This window comes from Schistocerca piceifrons, chromosome 11 (assembly GCF_021461385.2).
Source record: "Schistocerca piceifrons isolate TAMUIC-IGC-003096 chromosome 11, iqSchPice1.1, whole genome shotgun sequence".
Taxonomy (NCBI): domain Eukaryota; kingdom Metazoa; phylum Arthropoda; class Insecta; order Orthoptera; family Acrididae; genus Schistocerca; species Schistocerca piceifrons.
Genome location: NC_060148.1, coordinates 4,032,186 through 4,057,755, shown reverse-complemented (window position 1 = coordinate 4,057,755; position 25,570 = coordinate 4,032,186). Strand labels below are relative to the sequence as shown.

The 25,570-nt window shown below is 45.8% G+C and overlaps 1 protein-coding gene across 1 annotated transcript in view; it reads left to right on the top strand.

Moving 5' to 3' along the window:
• The window catches only part of LOC124719996 (peroxynitrite isomerase THAP4-like), a 30,955-nt gene extending 6,313 nt beyond the window's left edge, over positions 1-24,642 (top strand). Inside the window, exons 2-3 of the mRNA XM_047245224.1 lie at positions 18,815-18,983; positions 22,247-24,642. Of these exons, the coding sequence (XP_047101180.1) occupies positions 18,815-18,983; positions 22,247-22,311 (234 nt within the window). The 3' untranslated portion in view covers positions 22,312-24,642. The remainder of the gene's footprint in view (positions 1-18,814; positions 18,984-22,246) is intronic.
• The last annotated feature ends 928 nt before the right edge of the window (positions 24,643-25,570 follow it).

Genomic DNA, 25,570 nt, shown 5'->3' with positions numbered 1-25,570 from the left:
TTGTGTTTGTGTCGGTTGTGTTTGTGTCGGTTGTGTTTGTGTCGGTTGTGTTTGTGTCGGTTGTGTTTGTGTCGGTTGTGTTTGTGTCGGTTGTGTTTGTGTCGGTTGTGTTTGTGTCGGTGTCGTCTTGCGTTTGGCGGTGGGTGTGGTGGAAGGTGTGTGAAGTCGTTGGCAGTGTTTGTAGTTCACAATGTAAGGTTTCGAAGATTTTTCAGTGTGTTATCAATTAATTTTTTTTGTTTGTGTGTTTGGCGTTTTCGTTTGACGTTTTTGGTTTGCTGTTTGTGGTGCGGTAAGATGTTTAAGTTATTGTGTGGCTTTTGTTATTAGGTATGGACATGATGTGTGTGTGCGTGCATGTTGTAAGTAATTTTTTTATTTTTTTGTCTGCTCTTTACGAGTTGTGATGTTTTGTGTATTCGTAGTGTGTTGAATGTGTTTTAATTTATGTAGAGATGTTTGATACTTAGATTTTTGAGGTATTGCGCTTTTGGTTTTGGTTTTAGTTTTTGTAGTTGTAGGCATTGGTTTTTTGGTATCAATAGTTGTGGTTGACGTGAGGGAAATGATTGATTCCAATTTTTGTAGTTTTAGCTGTAGATGTTGGGGTTTTGGTATCAACTGCGGTTGATGATACCGCCGCTGCCACCACCACCACTTCTGTACTACCATCTCACAAAAAATCTGGTCAGTCCAAAGACTGTGAGATATGGTGTACACAGAATTATCATGTTCTGATTTTATATCCTCTCTACTTTGATCATCATTATTCTGCTGCCCAAACAGCAAAACTCGTCTACTCCTTTAAGTGTGTCATCTAATCTAATTACCTCAGCATCACCTGATTTAATTCCGCTACATTCCATTTTCCTCATTGTGCTTTTGTTGATGTTCATCTCATATCCTCGTTTCAAGACACAGTCCATTCCCTTCAACTGTTCTTACAAGTTCTTTGAGTCTTTGCCAAAATTGCAATGTCATCGGCAAACCTCAAGTTTTTTATTTCTTTTCACTGTATTTTAATGTCTTCTCTAAATTTTTCTTTTGTTTCCTTTACTGCTTTCACAATGTACAGATTGAATTACATTGAAGATCGGCTACAACACTGTCACACTTGCTTCCCAATCACTGCTTCCCATTTGTGCCCCTTGACTCTTGTAACTGCCATCCTGTTTAAGTAAAATTTGTAAATAGCCTTATGCTTCCTGTATCTTATGCCTGCCACCTTCAGAATATGAAGGAACATGTTCCAGTCAACATTGTCAAAAGCTTCCTCTGAGTCTACAGTTGCTATAAACGTAGGTTTGCTTTTTCTTGACCTAGCTTCTAAGATAAGTCATAGGATCGGCAATGGCTTGCATGTTCCTACATTTCTACAGAATCAAAACTGATTTTCTCTGAGGTCATCTTCTTCAGTTTTTCCCTACGTCTGTTTTGCAACAGTGTCTTATTAAACTGATAGTTTGATATTTTCACACCTGTGAGCACCTGCTTTCTTTGGAATTGGAATTATTATTTTCTCCTTGATGTCTGAGGGTATTTCGGGTGTGTCATAAATCTTGCCCACGAGGTGAAAGAGTTTTGTCATGGCTGGCTCTCCCAAGGCCGTCAGTAGTTGTAATGGAATTTTGTCTACTCCCGGGACCATGTTTGGACTTGTCTTTCAGTGCTATGTCGACCTCTTCACACAGTATCGTATCTGCCTTCTCATCTTCATCTATGCCCTTTTCCATTTCCATAATACTGCCCTAAAGTACATCGCCCTTGTACAGACCCTCTATACTCCTTCCATCTTCCCCTTCTTTGCTTAGAACTAATTTTCCATCTGAGCTCTTGACATTCATACAAGTGGTTCTGTTTTCTCCAAAAGCCTCTTTAATTTTCCCGTAGGTGACATCCATCTTATCACCATTGATTTATGCTTCTGCGGCCTTACAGTTGTCCTCTAGCCATTCTTGCTTAGCAGTGTTGCACTGTTGATCTCATTTTTGAAATGTTTGTGTTCCTTTTTGCCTGCTTCATTTGTTGAATTTTTATATTTTCTCCTTTCATCAGTTAAATTCAATATTTCTTGTGTTACCCCAAGATTTCTACGAGCCCTCATATTTCAACCTACTTGATTCTCTGCTTGCTACGCTATTTCATCTCTCAGAGCCACCCATTCTTCATCTACTGTATTCCTTTCTTGTGTTCTTGTCAATTGTTCTCTAATGCTGTCTCTCAAAGTCTCTACAACGTCTGGTTCTTTCAGTTTATCCAGGTCCCACTTCCTTAAATTCCTACCTTTTGCAGTTTTTGTAGTTTTAACCTATAGTTCATAACCATTAAATTGTGGTCAGAGTCCACATCTGCCCCTGGAAATGTCGTACAATTTAAATCCTGGTTCCCAAATCTGTCTTACCGTTACATAATCAATCTGAAACCTTCCAGTGTCACCAACTCTCTTCAACATGTACAGCCTTCTTCCATGATTAAACCAAATGTTAGCAATGACTAAGTAATGCTCTGTACAAAATTCTACCAGGTGGCTTCCTCTTTCATTTCTTAGCCACAATCCATATTCACCTACTACATTTCCTTCGCTTCCTTTGCTTTCTACCATATTCCAGTCCCCATGGACTATAAAATTTTGGTCTCCCTTAACTCTCTGAGTAATTTCTTTCCTCTTGTCCTAGATTTCTTCAATCGCTTCATCTGCAGAGCTAGTTGGCATATAAACTTGTACTACTGTGGTAGACCTTCACTATACTGTTTGTAGTAGCTTATCCACGTTCCAATTTTTTTATTCATTATTAAACCTACTGCTGCATTACCCCTATTTGATTTTGTATTTATAACCCTGTATTCACATCACCAGAAGACCTGTTTCTTGTGCCACCGAACTTCACTAATTTCCACTATATGTAACTTCAACCCATCCATTTCCCTTTTCAGATTTTCTAACGTACCTGCCCAATTCAGGGATCTGACATTCAACGATCCGAAATGTAGAACCCCAGTTTTGTTTCTCCTGATACTGACACCTTCCTGAGTAGTCCCTGTCCGGAGATCCAAATGAGGAAATATTTTGCATCTATAATATTTTAACCAAGAGGACACCATCATTATTTAACCATACAGTAAAGCTGCATGCCCTCAGGAAAACTTACAGCTGTAGTTACCCTTTGCTTTCAGCTGTTTGCAGTACAAGCACAGCAAGGCCGTTTAGCTTGATGTCACAAGGCTGGTTCAGTCAATCATCCAGACTGTTGCCCCTGCAGCTACTGAAAAGGCTGCTGCCCCTCTTCAGGAACCACACGTTTGTCTGGCCTCTCAACAGATACCCCTCCGTTGTTGTTGCACCTACGGTACGGCCATCTGTATCGCTGAGGCACGCAAGTCTCCCCACTGACGGCAAGGTCCGTGGTTCGTGGGGAAGCGAGTACAGAGCTACACAATTACAGTCGCTGACAGTAGTCATTTCGAACACAGTCAAGTGTCGTGAAAACGTACACATTCAGTTCTCTCAGGAAGTAATGAGGATTTAGTTTCTTTCCAGGATAGAAATTAATATTTCTTTAAATAGCATGCGCACATGTAAAATACACCAAATTTATTGATGTGTTACAGTGTTCTTACTCTGTGCCTTTTAAGTGCTTTCAAAAAATGTTGTCAGATATTTTATGAAACTGCCGACAACAACACCTTTATCGTTTTGTTTCAGGGTAGCATCAAGTAATTGCACTGCACTAAAATAGCCGACTTCAGTCTTGTTCTATTTTGTTGATGTCGAAGACCAGGGTGTAGCATATCCTCCCAGTTCCACGTGGTTTGTGGTGACAATAGCTTTTCCACTGTTCAGTCTGATTCGCCCAGAAGTCAACAATGGAGTCTCTATTGATGGACTAAAAGCTCAGATTAGCAAAAGATGGTGAAGGAAATAAGGCCATGCATTTTGAAAGGAACTATCCCAGCATTTTGCTGAAGTGATTTAGGGGAATGATAAATCAGGATGGCTGGACGTGGCTCTGAACCGTTGTCTTCTGAATAAGATTCCAGTGTTCCATCGACTGCTCCTCCCCATTCGGTACGATTTAGACATAGTAGCCTGTTCGGTGTTCTGGGTGATGTAGACAAAAAATTAATTACCTAGTATCTCCATGTCAATAAATGCACACATGAAATTCTGATAGCTATCATTCTATAACTCGGAGCGGCAGCAGTACTAGCAGATGGAAAAATAGCATTTCTATAAATTATATGTAGTCTGAAATATCCAAACAGCAATAAACAAAGAGGTGGGGAAGATTAATTGAATCGAGTAATCTTTACATTCCTACTGCTGGCGATTATTAAAATCACTGCTCAGTCTTACTGCTATGAGTTACAGGTTGTTTCACTTAATAGGTCAAAAGATAGCTATGAAAATATGGTAACTTATCTGAGAAATAAAGATACTGTGGCACCAGAAGTGAAGAGGCATATGAAGTTTTCACTTTGACACAATAAATGCTGAGTCACATAGCAAGGTTGGATGACATTTCTGGATGAAGTGCTGTTCCCATCTTCACTACTTTTACGGACACTTCCATCTCACAAAATATCTGAGTTATGTGTTGCAAGCCTACTGTATACATACAGTCACCAACGGCCGGGTGCCAGAATGCATATCGACATATACTACATGCGAGACACTTACTTCGGAATGCCTCAAAGAATCCGCAATCTAAATGGTACATAAATGACTGAAGAGTACATGCATGCAGTTAACTTGTACAAAATGTAGGGGCAAAAACCGTTTTAGTAAGTTGAAAATAGTAACTGATAAACTGGGGTTACGTTCAATAGAGTTAATGAAGTTGCCTTGCTATTTAGAGTTACCTGACGCTCTTATAGAAATTCATGTTCTGATGGTAGCATACAGCCGGCGCAAACAGTTGAAAATGAGTAGCACCCCCCCCCCCCCCCCCCCCCCCCCCCCCGCAGGGGGTCCACAACTCTTTTGTGGATACGTGCGTGGCGAGCACGGGGCCCCGAGCTATTGCGGCCTTCTTTCTCTCCAGGGCTGCATTTCCTTCCCCTTCCCCTCCTTACTCCTTTCCCGTCGCCCTCTCCTCTCCCTCTCTCGGTGTCCTTGCTTATGTTGGCCCCCGCTATCCTCCTGGTTCTGTTGGTTTTACAATCCGGCTTTGTTGTGTAATCATCTCCTCCTTTTGGCATTCCTTGGTCTCCCTCTGGGGTTTGACCTCCATTACAAAATTTCTCTTCCGTAGTGTGAGCCATTTGGGGAAGAGCACCTTACCTAGTGTCTCTGACGTGCGCCCTCCTAGTACATTCCACCTTTTCTTTCACGTCGTCGTCTGATGCTAGGGTGCATAGCCAGCACGGTAGCCAGCCCGTGTGGTGGGGTCGCTATGTACCCTTTTGGTTGAGCCCCCTGAACACACAGGGATCACACTTCTGATACGTGAGCTGTGACCCCCTCATGCATGCCTTGGAGTGGATGCTCGTCATTCCAGAGCATCGGAACTCCCGGCAATGACCGTCCTCGCTATGGCTGGGTGGCGCCCGTGAGGAGAGCCCCTGATCGGAGTGGGTGGTATCAGGGCGGACGCTATGCGGATGAAACGCATACGGGTCCAAAACTCTGGCCGTTCTTCTGCGGCCGTCTCTCTGCGGTGTACTGATTCCTCAAGTGCTGCTTCTCTTGCCCCTTCGGCCTTCCCTTCCATGGCTCCCCCCAGGGGATCCACAACTCTTTTGTGGATACGTGCGTAGCGAGCACGGGGCCCCGAGCTAATGTGGCCTTCCTTCCTTTCCGGGCTGCATACCTTCCCTTTCCGCATCCTTCCCCATCCCCTGTCTTCACCCCCCCCCCCTCACCTCTGGCTCTTTCCTTCACTTTCTCCCCCTCTGGGAGTATGGTTTGCGCCTACGTCCGGAGACGGACGCTTGTAAATGTACCGCATTCTTCTTCTTCCTTGCTTGTATGTCTTCTTCCTTCCTTTGTCCTTCTCTTTTCCTTACCTCTTCTCTTTACCCTTTTCTCCGCTGCGGCGTTTGAGACCCCCTCTTCTTTCCTTTCCCTTTCCCTTTCTTCCTCCCTGTGCGTGTCTGAAGGCCGACCCACGCACTTCCATGCGTAGCCGGTGACGGGGTAACGCGTAATTCCCCGCCCCAGGTAGACAGGTAGGACACGTACGTACCCCCTGGTAAAGGCCAGGCCCAGGGAGGGGTGATTACCCGAGCTGATACCTTCCGAAAGTGCCGATTGGTCCCTCCGTCCGTTTGTCGGGAGGTGTGACCTGAGGTGTGAACAATCACCTAAGGCGGGAGTGTGCCCTCGGTGAGGGCCCCCACAAGGGAGGAGCGCGCCATCGGAGACGCCGGTAATCATGGGGGATTCTTCCGCAATGGTTTCCTCACCTTCCACTATGTCTGCTCACAAACGTAAGTTCACTGAGTCTCAGCCACAGACGGTTCTTCCATCGTTGCCACAGTTCCTTGTTGTTTCTCGGTCTGACGAAGGTCACGACTTTTCCACGGTCAACCCTTTCATTATTCAGAAAGGTGTCGACGCAATTGTGGGTCCTGTAAAGTCTTGTTCCAGATTACGGAATGGTACCCTGTTGTTAGAAACACACAGTGCCCTCCAGGCTCAAAAATTGCTGCGTACTTCTCTGCTCCACACCTTCCCTGTCCGGGTGGAACCGCACCGTACCTTAAATTCCTCGCGTGGAGTCGTTTATACACGCTCCCTCGATGGATTGTCTGACGAAGAAATTCAGCACTACCTGTCTGACCAGGGCGTCACCGCTGTTCATCGGGTTATGAAAAGGGTTGACTCGAACATCATTCCAACCCGCACTGTCTTCTTGACATTTGACAAAGTTCAACTCCCATCAAAAATCAAAGCAGGCTATGAGATAATTTCCGTTCGCCCTTATGTCCCAAACCCTACACGTTGCTATCGATGTCAGCGGTTCAATCACACCAGCCAGTCCTGTTCCAATCCGGCCAAATGTGTTACGTGTGGCAAGGATGCCCATGAGGGTGCTTGTCCACCTCCATCCCCTCACTGCATCAACTGTATGTGTGACCACGCTGCTTCCTCTCGAGATTGCCCCGTTTTTAAGGATGAAAAGCTCATCCAGGAAATAAGAGTGAAGGAAAAGGTGTCGACCTTTGCTGCTCGAAAGTTACTCGCCAGTCGACAGCCCACCGTGCCTCAGAAAGGAAAATACAGCACTGTCCTTGCTTCTCCTCGGCCAACAAAGGAGGCGGCCACGCAGACTTGCGACCTCACATTTAGTACCACGGTCGTCAGATCGGCCAGCGCAAAGATCGCCCGTTCAACCTCACCACTTTCGCCTGCCCACTCTATGGCTCACCCTTCGTCGGGTTCTGCTAAATCTCGAGCCCAAAAGTCAGACGCCAAGTCTTCGAAAAAAGAGCATTCTCGTGAAGAGTTTTTACGTACTGCAACTTCACAACCATCGGTTCCTCCTTCATCTAAACATCATACCTCCAAGAAGGCTACGAAGAAACACAGTTCCTCTCCTTCTCCGCCAAGGCGTGTCCCAACTACAGCACCATCTGGCGGAAATCGCCCTCGGCCATCTTCCGTGTCGCCGAGGCGCACTGCTGGTGGCCGGTCAACTGGCCGATCGCTGGTGGCAGGAGCTGTTCCTGACCAACCTATGGATCAGGATCTTCTGCCTTCGACTGAATGCCATTCCATGCTGTCGGTCGCAAGCTCTGAGCAGTCGTTGAGTTGACAGCACCCTTGGTCACGTTTCTCCATTTTCTGTTCACCCTATGTCCATTATCCACTGGAATATCCGCGGCATTCGCACCAATCGGGATGAATTGTCGATCCTCTTACGATCCTACTCGCCGGTCATCTTCTGTCTTCAGGAAACAAAGCTGCGTCCCCATGACCGCTTTGTTCTCCCTCATTTTCAGTCCGTCCGATATGACCTCCCCTCTGTTGAAGGCACTCCAGCCCATGGAGGACTCATGATTCTGCTCCATGATACTCTCCATTATCACCCAATCCCCTTAAACAGTTCCTTCCAAGCTGTCGCCGTCCGTCTTTCCCTTTCTGGATACACGTTCTCTCTATGTACGGTATACATTCCATCGTCTACACCACTGGCACGAGCTGATCTCCTTCATCTTCTTGATCAGCTTCCACCCCCTTATTTGCTGGTTGGGGACTTCAATGCCCACCACCCGCTTTGGGGATCTCCACATCCTTGTCCATGTGGCTCACTATTGCTAGACGTCTTCCACCAAGCGGATCTAGTCTGCCTCAACACTGGGGTCCCCACATTTTTGTCTGCCTCCACGGCAAATTTATCTCATTTGGACCTTGCGGTCGGTACTGTTCCGCTAGCTTGGCGCTTCGAATGGTTCGCCCTTGATGATACACACTCGAGTGACCACTTTCCATGTGTCCTTCGACTGCAGCCTCAACTGCCATATACGCGCTCGCGACGCTGGAAGTTTGCCCAAGCCGATTGGACACTTTTTTCGTCTCTAGCGACATTCGATGACCGTCGCTTTCCCAGCGTCGACGATGAGGTCACACATTTTACCGACGTTATTCTCACAGCTGCGGAACGTTCAATACCACGCACCTCCGAATTGCCCCGGCGCCCCCCAGTTCCTTGGTGGAACGAGGCATGCCGTGACGCAATACGTGAGCGGCGACGTGCTCTTCGCATTTTCCGTCACCATCCTACTTTAGCCAACTGTATCCGATATAAGCAGCTCCGTGCGCGATGCCGTCGCGTCATCCGCGATAGCAAGAAGGCAAGCTGGCAATTCTTTATTAGCTCATTTAACACCTTCACTCCCTCCTCGGAAGTTTGGAGTCGGCTTCGACGGTTCTCAGGCGCGCCTAGTTTCTCCCCGGTCTCTGGGCTCACTGTCGCGCATGATACCTTAGTGGACCCCGTCGCAATTTCTAACTCATTGGGTCAGCACTTTGCTGAGATTTCGAGCTCTTCAAATTACCCGCCAGCGTTTCTCCCGAAGAAACGTGCAGCGGAAGTGCAACCTCTTGCTTTCTCCTCTCGAAATCGCGAAAGCTACAATACTGTTTTCTCCATGCGCGAACTCCAACATGCACTCTCTTCTTCTCGCTCCTCCGCCCCAGGACCGGATGGTATCCATGTCCAAATGTTGCTGCATTTATCAACCCATAGCCTGCGTTGCCTCCTTCGCCTTTATAATCGAATTTGGACCGACAGTACCTTTCCCAGGCGATGGCGGGAAGCTATTGTCGTTCCCGTTCCGAAACCTGGAAAGGACAAACATCTCCCCTCTAGCTATCGCCCCATTTCTCTCACGAGTAGTGTCTGTAAGGTTTTGGAGCGTATGGTGAATTACCGTTTAGCTTGGTGGCTGGAATCCCGCAGTCTTTTAACACCAGCCCAATGCGGATTCCGACAACATCGTTCTGCCGTTGACCATCTTGTTGCTCTCTCCACTTATATCATGAACAATTTCCTCCGGAAACGCCAAACGGTAGCAATATTTTTTGATCTGGAGAGAGCATACGATACCTGTTGGAGGACAGGCATCCTCCGCACACTGTTCTCTTGGGGCTTTCGAGGCCGGCTGCCCCTTTTTCTTCGCGAATTTATGGCAGAGCGCACATTTAGGGTGCGGGTGAACACTACTCTATCCCGTACTTTCTCCCAAGAAAACGGGGTACCCCAGGGCTCCGTGCTGAGTGTTGTACTGTTTGCCATCGCCATTAATCCAATTATGGATTGTCTCCTTCCTGATGTCTCGGGCTCCCTCTTTGTGGACGATTTTGCGATCTACTACAGCTCTCAACAGACCAGCCTTCTTGAACGACGTCTTCAAGGATGTCTCGATCGCCTCCACTCATGGAGCATCGAAACCGGCTTCCGTTTCTCACCCAGTAAGACCGTTTGTGTTAATTTTTGGCGACGTAAGGAGTTTCTTCCGCCCTCCTTACATCTAGGTCCTGTCAACCTTCCGTTTTCCGACGTCGCTAAATTCTTGGGTCTTATGTTTGACAGAAAACTGTGCTGGTCCTCCCACGTTTCCTATCTTTCGGCTCGCTGTCTGCGTTCCCTTAACACCCTCCGTGTCCTGAATGGCACCTCTTGGGGAGCGGACCGAGTGGTCCTTCTCCGCCTCTATCGCGCCTTAGTGCGCTCAAAATTGGACTATGGAAGCATAGTCTACTCCTCTGCTCGGCCGTCTATTCTTCGGCGTCTCGACTCTATCCACCACCGTGGATTACGTTTAGTGTCTGGAGCTTTTTACACCAGCCCTGTGGAAAGCCTTTATGCTGAGACTGCTGAACCTCCGCTATCCAATCGGCGGGCAGTCCTTCTGAGTTGTTATGCTAGCCATTTGTCTTCCATGCCTGCTAATCCAGCCCATGACCTTTTTTTCGACGCCTCCCTTGATGTCGGGTATGCAGGCCGCTCCTCCTCCCTACTACCCCCGGGAGTCCGCTTCCGTCAACTGCTCCATTCTCTCTCCTTCCGCTTTCCTAAAACCTTCTTGACAACTTGGGGTACAGCACCGCCTTGGCTCCGTCCCCGGATCGACTTGCTCAGCGACCTATGTCAATTTCCCAAGGATGGTACCCCTTCACTTGTTTACCGTCGGGCATTTGCTGCTCTATGTGCACAAATGACGGAAGCCACATTTATTTACACCGACGGCTCGAAAACATCGTTAGGTGTAGGGAGTGCCTATATTGTTGGCGACACCCCAAATCACTTTCGGCTTCCCGACCAGTGTTCGGTTTATACTGCGGAGCTTTACGCTATTCTCCAGGCTGTCCACTACATCCGCCGCCATCAGCGGATACAGTACGTAATCTGCTCAGATTCTCTCAGCTCTCTCCTAAGTCTCCAAGCTCTTTACCCTGTGCACCCTCTGGTCCACCGGATTCAGGACTGTCTGCGCTTGCTCCACCTGGGGGGCGTCTCAGTGGCGTTCCTCTGGCTCCCGGGACACGCTGGTATCTGTGGAAATGAGGCAGCCGATATAGCGGCCAAGGCTGCAGTCTCTCTTCCTCGGCCAGCTATTCAGTCTCTTCCGTTTACCGATCTACGGAGCGGTTTATGTCGCCAAGTTGCTCATTTATGGCATGCGCATTGGTCAACACTTCCCCATAATAAATTGCGGGAAGTGAAAGCCCTTCCTTGCGCATGGACCTCTTCCTCCCGATCGCGTCGTCGGGAGGAGGTAATTTTAGCCAGACTCCGGATAGGGCACTGTCTTTTTAGTCATCGACATCTTTTAAGCGGTGATCCTCCCCCACTCTGTCCCCACTGCTCTCAGCCGTGGACGGTCAGACACCTTTTAATTGAATGCCCCTATTTTAATCCGTTACGCTCCCGTCTACAGCTATCGCCTGATCTATCGTCGATTTTAGCAGATGACACGCGCTCAGCTGACCGCGTTCTACAGTTTATTAGTGACAGTGAAATGACGTCAGTCATTTGAAGCCTTTTTTTTCGGGGACAACCAACCCCTTTCTATAGTGGATTTTTAAGCATTCCTTCTGCCTTTAGTTTCTCCTATTTTATGATTTTGTTCCCATTGCTGCTGATTTTAAATTTCGTTTTTTTCCTGTTTCCTAAGTCACGGACCGGGCGCTAATGACCATAGAAGTTTTGCGCCCTAAAAAAACCAAAAAACCAAAAAAAAAAAAAAACCTTCCATGGCTACCCCCTGGGAGGAGGGTCAGGCCCGTCGTCTAGGGGCAAAACCTTTCCCCCGTTATCTAGTTTGCACCAGGACTGATGGAGATACTTTCTCCAGTGTCAAACCTTTATTCTTTGTGGAACACATTGAAGACAAGTTCGGCGAAGTGGACTCCCTGAGCAAGATGCGGTCGGGTTCGTTGCTGATAAAAACTGCTTCAGCTGCCCAATCTGCGGCCCTTCGTGCCTGTACCCATCTTGGCACAATTCCTGTGTCCATTACCCCTCACCAGTCTCTAAATATGGTACAAGCTGTGATTTTTCACAGGGACCTCATCCTTCAAACTGATGAGGAACTTCAGGACAAGCTCGGACGGCGGGTGTTCACTTTGTTCGGCGTGTTCAGAAGGGTCCTAAAGATAATCGTATTGATACTGGTGCCTTTATCCTGGCCTTTGAAGGGGATACCCTTCCTGAGAAAGTTAAGATTATGGTCTATCGCTGTGATGTGAAGCCGTACATCCCACCTCCTATGCGGTATTTTAAGTGCTTGCGTTTTGGCCACATGTTTTCTCGCTGTTCCCAGGCCCCTCTCTGTGGTGACTGTGGACATCCACTCCATGAGGAGAGTCTGTGTTCCCCCTCCTGTATGTGTAAGTTGTCATGGTAGTCATTCTCCACATTCACCAGATTGCCCAGTCTATAAGAAAGAAAAAAAGATACAGGAGTATAAGTCCCTCGATCGTTTAACCTACACAGAGGCCCGTAAGAAATATGCACGATTGCACCCTGTGTCCATGACATCTAGTTACGCCTCGGTTACATCTTCACCCCTTCCTCCCCCTTCCTTACCCCCATCCCTGACCCCTCTCCTCCCCCCCTCCCCTGCGGCTCCCACACCTTCTCCTCTGGGCGCCGCTCCCCCTCCCCAGCCGGAGAAGTCTCCCACTCCTTCGGCGTCTGCCGGTCAAGGGCGCCTCTCCCGGGATGCCCCTTCCCGGCACCTTCCAGGCCAAAGGTCTGCTGCCGCGCGACGACCGCGAGAGCCACGGTCTGTCGGCTCCCAGGTCGCCCGGTCTCTTTCTGTTCCTGATCTTGCTGCAGCCGGCTCCATTATGCCACACAGCCCTCCTCGATCTCAGCCTGAACGGAAGAAGAAACATAAGTCCCGGGACAAAGAGCCTCGTGTCACCGGAGGTCTCATCCCCAGCTTCACAACCGGATTCTGACCTGTCTTTCAAGGGTGTCGCCGCCTCCTTGTCGGTGACGGGTTGGGACCCGGCGGTATGACTGGCTTTAGCGTGTTCAGTCCCCATTTAAATCATCGTTCTGTGGTTCTGCAATGGAATTCTAATGGATACTATCGTCACCTTCCGGAATTGAAATCCCTTCTTTCGTCTTACTCTGCAGCTTGTGTGGTTCTCCAGGAATCTCATTTTACTGATTCTCACTCACCGACCCTCCGTGGGTTCCGTGTTTTCTGTCGAAATCAGGTCGGACCCCTGCGGGCTTCTGGTGGCGTTTGTACGTTGGTCCGTACAGACATTGCTAGCACGTGGATTCCTCTTCAAACTACATTGGAAGCGGTTGCTGTTAGGGTCCACCTACACTCTGCGGTCACAGTTTGCAATCTTTATCTCCCTCCTGACAGGACTCTTACGCCTGCTGCCTTCACCACCCTTCTTCAGCGACTTCCTCCTCCCTTCCTCCTCCTTGGGGATTTTAATGCTCATCATCCTTTGTGGGGCAGTGCCTTTCCATCTAGACGAGGTCTTCTCATAGACCAGTTTATTGCAGACCACGACCTGTGCCTTCTTAATGATGGCTCCCCTACTCATTTCAGTGCCGGCCGTGGTTCCTTTTCTGCCATTGATCTTTCTTTTTCTTCTCCCTCTCTCCTCCCTTCATTACACTGGTCGCCACACGACGACCTTTGTGATAGTGACCATTTCCCGTTAATTATCTCGCTCCCTTCCCACTCCTCGATGGACAGGTTACCTCGTTGGTCTTTCCACCGCGCCGTTTGGCCTCTATACACTGCACAGGTCGAATTTTCTCCCTCTTTGTCAGGTTGTATTGATGACGTCCTACGTGACGTGTCTGACGCGATTGTTCGTGCTGCTAGCCTTGCTGTCCCGCGCTCATCTGGACCATTTCGTCGTCGGCAAGTCCCGTGGTGGAGTACGGCCATTGCCATTGCCATCCGTGATTGCCGTCGAGCTTTGCAACACCTTAAGAGGCACCCATCCGTAGCCAGCCTTACTACGTTTAAACGCCTCTGCGCTAAAGCCCGTTATTTAATCAAACAGAGCAAGCGGATATGTTGGGAACGATTCGTTTCTTCCCTTGGTTCCACTGTCCCTCTGTCACGGGTATGGGCTACACTTCGCTGTCTCCAAGGTTGCCATCGGCACTCCACCCTCCCAGGCCTTCGCCTCCCAGATGGCCTTTATAAGGACCCGTTAGTTCTTGCAGAACATCTTGCGACCCATTTTGCAGTGGCATCAGTGTCAGCCTCCTATCCGGCTGCTTTCCTTCACTTGAAACAGTGGGCTGAAGCTCTCACCTTATGTTTCACCCCTTGTGAGTCAGAATCTTACAACGAACCTTTTACGGAATGGGAATTTCTTTCTGCTCTATCTTTTTCTCATGATGCGGCCCCCGGCCCAGATTCCATTCATAACCAACTGCTTCAACATCTCAGTGCTCCACAACGGCAACATCTTCTTCGGGTGTTTAACCGTATCTGGCTTCAGGGTGACTTTCCTTCTCAGTGGAGGGATAGCATCGTGGTTCCTGTCCTTAAGCCTGGTAAGAACCCCCTATCTGTTGACAGCTATCGGCCAATTAGTTTGACCGATGTTGTTTGTAAGTTATTCGAACGGATGGTAGCCCGTCGGCTCAATTGGGTCCTCGAATCTCGGGATCTGTTGTCCCCTTACCAGTGTGGCTTTCGAGAAGGACGGTCTCCGATCAATCATTTACTTCGCTCGGAATCCGCAGTTCAGCAGGCTTTTTCCCAGCGCCGCCATTTGGATGCATTGTTTTTTGACCTTCGCAAGGCCTATGACACGGCCTGGCGCCATCACATCTTACTTACCCTTCATCAGTGGGGTCTTCGGGGCCCACTCCCGATTTTTATCCGCCAGTTCCTGTTCCGTCGGTCGTTCAGAGTTCGAGTTGGTACTGTTTTTAGTTCTCCACGGACCCAGGAGACGGGCATCCCACAGGGTTCTGTCTTGAGTGTCCTTCTTTTCCTCATTGCTATCGATGGACTTGTGGCCTCTGTCGGTCCTTTGGTCGCCCCTGCCCTGTATGTGGATGATTTCTGCATTTGGGTTAGTTCCTCTTCGATGGCATCTGCAGAGTGGCAGCTCCATGGAGCTATACGGCGTGCCTCTCCGTGGACCTTCTCACACGGGTTCCAATTCTCTCCTCTAAAATCGCGGGTGGTCCACTTCTGTCTCCGTATTACGATCCACCCTGATCCGGAGCTCTATCTCGATGCCCACCGATTGCCTGTGGTCCCACAGTTTCGTTTCCTGGTCCTTCTTTTTGACAACAAGCTCACTTGGCTGCCCCATATCAGACATCTGAAGGTAGGATGTGTCCGTAAACTAAATGTCCTTCGCTTCCTTGCCTACTCCTCTTGGGGTGCGGACCGTTCCCTCCTCCTCCGTCTTTATCGTGCTCTAGTTCTGTCTTGCTTGGACTGTGGTAGTCAAGTTTATGGTTCAGCTGCTCCTTCGACACTGCACATGCTGGATCCAGTCCACCATCGTGGTATCCGTTTGGCCACCGGTGCCTTTCCTACTAGCCCTGTTGATAGTCTCCTGGTTGAAGCTGGGATCGCCCCCCCTTTCTGTTCGGCAGTCCCAGCTTCTGGTGTCTTATGCACTCACTATCTGTTCCTCTCCCGCTCATCCTTCCTATTCTATCCTATTCCCAGACCATGGACGTCGCCCACCCGACTCCCGCCCTCGGGCGGGTTTACCGGCTGGGCTGCGCCTTGCGTCTCTTTGCCGTGATTTTCAGCTTCCTTCTTTGTCCTGCCTTCCTCGCTCCCTCCCCTCCACCCCCCTTGGTTAGTTCCTCGGCCTCGAATTCGGATGGATCTCCGCCGAGGTCCGAAAGATTCCATCCCCCCGGTGGTGTTCCGTTCCTTTTTCCGCCAAATTTTATGGGAGTTTCGGGATGCTGTTGTTTTTTACACTGATGGCTCTAAATCTGCTGATCATGTGGGGTATGCCTTCATGTCCTCTGTCGGAAGGGAAAATCATCTGCTGCCACCTACATGTGGGGTGTTTACTGCGGAATTGATGGCAATTTCCCAGGCCCTTACCTTTATTAAACAGTCCCAACACAACCGCGTTTTGTTATGCACGGACTCAATGAGTGGCCTTCTTGCTATTGACCGGTGTTTTTCGCGCCATCCCTTGGTCTCTGCCATCCGTGACCATCTCGCTGATATTCACCGTGCTGCTTGTTCCATTGACTTCCTTTGGGTCCCTGGCCATGTGGGTATCCCGGGTAATAGCTCGCGGATCGTTTGGCTGGGGGAGCAGTTACTTACCCCCCCGTTTTCTGTAGCCCCCCCTGCAGCGGATTTAGGGCTTCACATCAAATCCCACTTCGCACAGTCATGGGCCAATTCTTGGGAGGCTACTCCCTTGTCTAATAAACTTCGTGCAATTAAGGTGACACCAGGCCCGTGGCGTTCTTCCTTTCGCATCTCCCGAAAGGACTCGACCACACTGTGTCGTCTCCGCATTGGCCATACCAGGCTGACCCATGGTTTTCTTTTGCGTGATGAGCCACCGCCACTTTGTGGTTGTGGAGCCTTCCAGTCGGTAGCCCACATTTTGGTTGAATGCCCCCTTCTGCGTGCTAAGTACAGACTCCCCCACGCTTTACCTTTGATGTTGGCTGACGATTCCCAGATGGTCTCTCTGGTTCTCGGTTTCTTCTGGGAAAGTGGTTTTTATTCTCAGTTTTAAGGTTTTTAATCTCTCTCTGGTATTGGGGCAGGGCGGTGAGTGTTTGGGTGTCTCCCACTGCAAGCAGTGCTTGGAGATTCCCGATTCACCTCCCTGACCAAAATCCTCTTTTCTTCCCCTTTTACTCTGTTTTTACCCTTCTTTTTAAGGCTTAGTTAGTCTCCTTTTCCCATACGTACTTTCTACATTCTAGCTGTTGTACCTTTTAAGCCACAGGTGGTCTTGCCTATGCTGCTTCAGCATAGCGTTGGGTTCATTCTCTTGATGACTTCCCTCATTTTGTTTTTACCACTGACAACATGACTGCCCCTTTATGTTTTTAGCCTTTTCCCTTTTATTGTTCTGACTTTCCTGAGATGTCACATTAGCGGACCACATCTGAAACAAGGGACTGATGACCTTGCTGTTTGGTCCCTTAAACCTCAAACAACCAACCAATGATTAGCACCTAACTGTGCAAGTTCGAGAATTTATTTCGAGGCTGCTGTAGGATATAAGTGTGTTGTTTATAATGCAAAATGTGAATGTTGAATCCTTACAGAATCTGTCCCACCTACAAGTCTCATACCATCTTATGATTTGTGAAACTTTGCTGATCCACCTGCTCGTATAGTTGAGGGTTTAAAACATACCTATTTGTTCTTCCACGAGGAAGTCGTTTTGCTAGAAAGTCCGAAGTTGGGAGCAAGGTGAGTTTAGGTGCACTCCACTTTGCTGCTCTGGATTTGTGGCATGTTTACAGAAGTAGTAAAGCTCTGTATAAAGGAAAGCACGGCCATCCTACATCCCTGCATTGGTTGCCGTTCGCATCTCAGGATTGGCAGCGACTGCATCACATGACATTAGAAACCATCGTTGGCCTGAGAATTGTGTGTGAAGCATGGGACGTGTTGTGTATTTTCGAAGTTTTAAGTAGAATAATGCCTCAGTGCTGTGCTTTCGGCTGTTTGTTTCGAGGCGAAAAGGGAGGAGAACTGTACAGGATTGCTTCGGAAGGGAGAGATGCGGCAGGGAGGAGAATATGGCTGATGAAACTCAGCAGAATCTGATGAAAATCAGCAGAAACAACTGGCAACCCACAAGAGACTCTAGCTGGTGTGCAGTAAGCACAGTTTGTATTGATTAGCACAAATCATCTTAGGGCTTAAGACTCACTGTGTAATAAACTTGCTGTTTTTTGACTTACTTCGTGATCAGATTTGGTGCATCGTTATACGTGGTTAGCCTAAAGCCGCCAAGATTGTTTTTAAAAGGTACGTCGATTTCAAGCCAATTTTTACCAAAAGTAGTGAGAATGGTTCGTTTCTAGTAGATCTGTAATGTACAGACTGCTGTAAGGGCACAAAAGACGAAATAGCTAAACGTTGTTTTTGTTGCATATTCAGTGTGTAGGCCCAACTGTTGAAGATGGAAAATGCAACATTTGGATGTTTTAGAGTACGTTGTTGCATCCTCCGAAAATTAAGCTACTATAGCTAACTGTTCTTTAAAGACAAATTAACAATGTATCGTTTCCAGTAAGTTTCTTGAAAATAATTGGTGTGGTAGTGATGTTCTTTTTCAAATTGCCTATTATTTGCTTTTAACAATGTAAGTCTACTGTTTTAACAGTCATTGAAATAAATGAAAAGAAAAGCATAGCTGAATTGCAACGTCAATCTTAACAGTACAGGGTATTTTAATTACTTCTTTTAATACAGCTTCTTGTACAATCGGCAGTCTACTAGATAGGCCTACAATATGCCCATCATACAGTACTTGTTGTTACACAGCAAACCTAAACCTACACAGGAAATGTGAATCTTATGAAAATTAAACTTGAATGAATATACAATACATTACCTGAAAGATGTTAGTTTTCTGATGTAAAATGAAATTTTTCAATTAGTTTGCAGGTAGAAGCTGAGAGACTGATTAATGTTGCAGTGTTTCTGCATAGCTACCGTACCTAATTCATGTTTCTCTCAGCTTCTTGCACTTCATGTAGTTATGAGGAATGTGTGCTCAGTTCTATTGATATTGCTGTTTCATATATTTTATATTATAAACTGTAGCTATAATGAATAGTTTTGAAATTTTTATATCACAAAGTTTGTATTCAAATTGGCTGATAGGACTGTTTCTGTTTACCAGAATCACTTCACTCCAGACCAGTTTGAAACCAACAAAGTTGATGCAGCGGTAAAACTTAAACCAAATGCTGTGCCAACCATATTCTGTTACCGTAAGCCACCAGTGGCACGTAAAGCTATTGCTGAGAGGAAACCTGTTGGCCTACTAGAGAAACGTGCTGAGGATACAGGTAACTCAAAAATATTGTTCACTGTATCAATAGCTTTTTACACATGTCATGCTGTCACTTGCTGCTGAATTATGACACTCTGAAAATCTCGTGTGACTGCCAACAGCTCACATTTGTTGTTTTGATCAGTAGGAGACACAAAACATCCCTTCACAGCATTATGGTTGCAGACAGCAGGCTTACTTGTATCGTAGAAGTTGTCATAGGAAATACTTTGTCAATTGAGTACAATAAGCATATACCTTTTCCTGTAGCCACCAGAAAGATCGCGGGAGGCGCACATTGGCACGGCGCGTCACGGACGGTAGTTGCTGCAAGTAGGGTCCTGTCCACCAGAGGGCACGCGAGAATTCGGACGTGACCTCTGCTGGCATAAGAACAACTCCGGCAGCACGGTCGGGCCCAATCAGTTGACATCGGGCAGGTCTAGCAGACAGTTCCCGGTGTACACTAGGTGAAGTGCGACAGAAACGTGAATCGTGTTACTACACCTTTCTAAAAGTTGTAGTAAATATGTGGCTTAGAGCTTCATCTTCAGAAATTGTTTCATACTCTCATTTTAATCCTGAGTTGTGTACAGAAACAGACTCAAATATTTCATTCACAGCAGCTGTATATTTTTCAAACTGACATGTCCAGGGTCTGTTGTTGTTGTTGTTGTTGTTGTTGTTTGTTTTCAGTCCAGAGACTGGTTTCATGCAACTCTCCATGCTACTCTATCCAGTGCAAGCTTCATCCTCTCCCAGTACCTGCTGCAACCTACATCCTTCTGAATCTGCTTAGTGTATTCATCTCTTGGTCTCCCTCTACGATTTTTACCCTCCACGCTGCCCCCCAATGCTAAATTTGTGATCCCTTGATGCCTCGGAACATATCCTACCAACCGATCCCTTCTTCTAGTCAAGTTGTGCCACAAACTTCTCTTCTCCCCAATTCTATTGAATACCTCCTCATTAGTTACGTGATCTACCCATCTAATCTTCAGCATTCTTCTGTAGCACCACATTTCGAAAGCTTCTATTCTCTTCTTGTCCAAACTATTTATCGTCCACGTCTCACTTCCACACAGGTCTACACTACATACAAATACTTTCAGAAATGATTTCCTGACACTTAAATCTATACTCGATGTTAACAGATTTCTCTTCTGTTGATGGAGGGAACAAAATACTTCGCCACAAGATAATTTACTGAACAGGACCACATATCTTACATAAACAGTCCACTTGTATTGGTATCTGATGAAAGAAACGGTAATGTCTTTCCTCATACCTTTCTGCTATATCGTTCTACTGCTTGCCACTGGATACTGTATATACTGTATTTCTGATGTACTGTTAAACATTATACCTAAATTAGAAAATAGATGCTTTGATTTGTTACCATAGCTGGTTAAAGTTTACTTAAGAGTTTCCCCTTACCATTCATGTTTTTAAAACTTTGTAATCAGAGTTTTGCGTTTATTGGCAATATGTGCCACAACAGGTGCTAAGATATCTAATCTTGTGGTTAGGTTTGGCCGTGATAATTTAATCATTTATTGTTCAGAAAGTACAACTGGTCCCACAGCTAGTATGGTTTTTATATTTAAGCCTCACATGCTCTGTTATGATTGAAGTGTTGTTGTGAATTCAGTATAATTGGTCATCTACAATTTCACTTTAGTTTTTTTCATCAGTCTACTGACTAGTTTGATGCGGCCCGCCACGAATTCCGTTCCTGTGCTAACCTCTTCATCTCAGAGTAGCACTTGCAACCTACGTCCTCAATTATTTGCTTGACGTATTCCAATCTCTGTCTTCCTCTACAGTTTTTGCCCTCTACAGCTCCCTCTAGTACCATGGAAGTCATTCCCTCATGTCTTAGCAGATGTCCTATCATCCTGTCCCTTCTCCTTATCAGTGTTTTCCACATATTCCCTTCCTCTCCGATTCTGCGTAGAACCTCCTCATTCCTTACCTTATCAGTCCACCTAATTTTCAACATTCGTCTACAGCACCACATCTCAAATGCTTCGATTCTCTTCTGTTCCGGTTTTCCCACAGTCCATGTTTCACTACCATACAATGCTGTACTCCAGACGTACATCCTCAGAAATTTCTTCCTCAAATTAAGGCCAGTATTTGATATTAGTAGACTTCTCTTGGCCAGAAATGCCTTTTTTGCCATAGCGAGTCTGCTTTTGATGTCCTCCTTGCTCCGTCTGTCATTGGTTATTTTACTGCCTAGGTAGCAGAATTCCTTAACTTCATTGACTTCGTGACCATCAATCCTGATGTTAAGTTTCTCGCTGTTCTCATTTCTACTACTTCTCATTACCTTCGTCTTTCTCCGACTTACTCTCAAACCGTACTGTGTACTCATTAGTCTGTTCATTCCGTTCAGCAGATCATTTAATTCTTCTTCACTTTCACTCAGGATAGCAATGTCATCAGCGAATTGTATCATTGATATCCTTTCACCTTGTATTTTAATTCCACTCCTGAACCTTTCTTTTATTTCCATCATTGCTTCCTCGATGTACAGATTGAAGAGTAGGGGCGAAAGGCTACAGCCTTGTCTTACACCCTTCTTAATACGAGCACTTCGTTCTTGATCGTCCACTCTTATTATTCCCTCTTGGTTGTTGTACATATTGTATATGACCCATCTCTCCCTATAGCTTACCCCTACTTTTTTCAGAATCTCGAACAGCTTGCACCATTTTATATTGTCGAACGCTTTTTTCCAGGTCGACAAATCCTATGAAAGTGTCTTGATTTTTCTTTAGCCTTGCTTCCATTATTAGCCGTAACGTCAGAATTGCCTCTCTCGTCCCTTTACTATTCCTAAAGCCAAACTGATCGTCACCTAGCGCATTCTCAATTTTCTTTTCCATTCTTCTGTATATTATTCTTGTAAGCAGCTTCGATGCATGAGCTGTTAAGCTGATTGTGCGATAATTCTTGCACTTGTCAGCTCTTGCCGTCTTCGGAATTGTGTGGATGATGCTTTTCCAAAAGTCAGATGGTATATCGCCAGACTCACTTTAGTATATGGCATTAATTTTGCATTTCATGGTAGTAAGCGCACACCTGGAATAATACCACTCAGATAGTCATAATTTGCTTCTGTGCTTCGAAACTAACATTTTGTCACCTTGTGTATCCTTAAATCGCATACGATAGTATATTGAGAAAGAATCCCTGGCTACTTAAAAACATATTATAGTGTTAAATGCTTTTTATTTTTGAATATTGTAATATTGCAAATTTGTGTTCCAGAGGCTGGACAGCCTTCAAATGTGACCACAATGGCATCAATCCTGCAGAGAACTTGGACCCAATAGAAGATGAAGTCACCACCCTGAAGAACCAAGTAAAACAGCTTCATGCTGAAATTGAAGTTTTAAACTAAAAACTCAACCTCTCTTCTTTTGTGCCTTTTACTAAAGACAACCTCCTTTCCAGTGTGCACGGTTTATTCGGTGCAGATCAGTTCGCAATATTAACGAAGGGGAAATAGTGCAGGAAGGGCTGAAAATTAGACTAGCTTGTGGTGGTATGGGGTGCAAAGTCCTGCTGGAAAATAAACTTCCATTTCCTTCAGACAGAACCGTGAGATGTTCGCTACAGAATGTAAAATTTAGGCCTGTTGTGCTGAGGGAGCTCATAAGTTCGCTGAAAGTCAAGCTTGGGCACATGTTACCAGGGGAGAAACATAGTGTTCTCGTGATGGATGAGTTTAGTGTCAATCTATCATTCGAATATGATTGAAGCAATGGCTGCATCATTGGTAATCATACCATACCTCCATCAAATCTTGCCCTTGCAACAACTACAGCTTCTCATGCATTAGTTTTTATGCTGGGTGGTACCACCTCAAGATGGAAAGAAATCATAGGTTACCATTACACATGGCCATCTTTTTTTCAGTTCTCATGTCAAAGACATCATTATAAACATTATTAGAGAATCTCGGGCATTCGTACAATGTTCACTGCATCGTGTCAGATACGGCAGGGCAAAATCGAACTGAATGGCGAGAATTTGGAATTGTTGTTGAAAGGTTTTCAGAATTAGTTTCTCCCAGTATCCTTGTGATAATAATAGGAAACTAATTTTCCTCACAGATTCACCACACATTTTGAAAAATATGAGGATTCAGTTAGTCAATGGGCAATCAGTCTTCCTTTCACAAAATGTTGTCGAGGAACGTGATCTACCTTGTAATAAGGTACAAATAAATCGTGTGTAACAGTGGCTTGAGATAGACACTGGTTTAAGTCTTAAACTGATACCAGAACTGCGTGAGGGGTGTCTGAGGCCAAACCATTATGAGAAAATGAAAGTTGGCTCGGCTACTGCCCTAATTAACAGCGAGACTGCAGCAGCCAGTGAGTATGCTGTCAAGACAGAGAAACCGCAGCAAAATACTTTAACCACAGCACGGTTTCTAAAGCACGTTCGTGAGTGATCTTGCCTCATGACATCCAGAGCTCCAGTTATGGCTCTGAGTTGTTCTGATGAACAAACATACAGTGAGGCTCTCTGCCATCTTTAGGACACTGTGATTATTTGAAAACTTGGAAATTGGCCTGAACAGTGCCTGGAAACCAATTCAGTCTGGCGTAATTTTGATAACTGCCAGTATTTTGGAATTTTAGGACACATTCCTGAATGAGAATAAATTTAAATTTTTGCTGTCGAGTAGATTTACAAAAGATCCTTAGAAAATCTGTTTTCAGTGGTCAGGTTCAAAAGTCCCATACCAGCACCACAAGAGTAGAAATTGGCACTGAGGGTTATTGCTCTTTCTCTGATCTTTATTACTGTCACAGATAATAATGAAAATAAAATTAATGGGGGAATCGCTAAGTGAAGATGAGGATAAGTGTTCCGAGGAAGTCGATGAACCCCCTTCGTAACGCTGTGTGTGATGGTGAGCACCAGTCTCTCTACTATTTATGTGGTCACACTGTTAGGCAAGTTATGAAGCGTCACGAACTTTGCAAATTTTTCGAGGGGAGCCCAATAGCGTCTAGAGAAAATGTCTGTATGTCTGTGAACGTGCTTTTACAACTAAAATCCTTTACAGAGACCTCACTTATTGAGCCAGCAAGTGAGGTTTTGTTTGTATTTCAAAAGGCAGAGGTGTAGTTGAGAAGCAAACAACAAGATGTTACTCTCAGGTGAACTGTTGATCTCTGATGTAGCCACTTCCGTGGTTGCGTCAGTGGAGGAGAAAGTAGTTTTCCCAGCCTGCCACAGTGTACAGGAGAAAATAATTCACAGCTTCCTGGAAACAAGAATTCATCTGCTTCTAAGGGAGTGAAATAAGATACAAGGTTTAGTGACACAAGGCAGTAGAAGCGTGGCCATGAGGAAGTAGTGCAGAAACTGTGACTTCCAAAATCACTTTTTACTAAATGATTTGAAAAATTAACATACATTAGCATGTTGAGACATAAAATCTGTGTTAACGATTTTTCTTCAAATGTTCTCATTTTTCTTTTACATACAGTTGTTTTTATATTTTTGTTTTATGTTTCTTTCTCAGAGTGTGGAGTGCTTTTATTATCTCATGTAATATTTGCTACATTTTGCAAGTAGAGTATACCCCTGTCAAGGGTTCAGAATGATGCATATATAAATAAAAACTTCATCTTTCAACCTGTGTACATATTTGACTTTTGTGATTTGCCATCACTTTTGTTTTTCCTGTAATTCATTTGCTTTCTTTAGTTTTTGTTTCTCTGAATTTTAATAGCCTTTTATACGTACGGCGTATCTACATCAATCAATACAGAAGGAAGTCTGTAAAGTTTCCCTCCCTTCTCAGCTCAAAAAGTACAGCCAAAGCCACAGCACGTAACATAACTGAAAGTGAAACTTTCGAAACCACAATACTTTTGCTGCATATGCAAACTAAGTTCACCGTATGTGGGAAATGACTCTGACGCTACGTTTGCAGCCATTGCACTGTGTCAGCTTAGTTTGTGGAAATGGAGAAGTTGCCTGGGAGCGGCAGAAAACGGGCATTACTGCGCACACGCAGCTGCGATGACGTGCACGGCGCTTGCTCGGCACGTACGCTTTTCCTCGCATTTGTGTTTGAAATTTCGTGCGTATTAAGGCATCGTGTGAAGCACTGTGTCATGGTGTTCAGAGGGGACGTAGGGAGTTATTGTACTTGGGGCAATTGTTTTACCATTTCCTATCCGGATAAGGAGTGCAAAATAAGGAAGCAGGTCTGGAGTAATATTCAATTTACAACTAGAGTATTCAGCTCAAAGTACCCCAATATTTTGCTATGTGATGACTTGAACATAGATTTTATTTGTTTGTACCCTGCAATACCGCTATGTAGTATTTCTGATGAGGTTCCTATCTTCACACACAGGGAAAAGCTAGTAAAAAAGGATATAAATTTCTTGCAAAAAAAGTGAATGAACTAGAAAGAAAGAACTTGTTACTCGTACACACTGGAACCGTGGATAATAAGTTATTTCAAGACTATTTTAAAGTGTATAAAAAGTGTAGAAAGTTATCTGTGAAGTGCCGAGAAACTGTACAGTTGGCAGTGGCAGTGTGTGTTGTGCTCTAGGA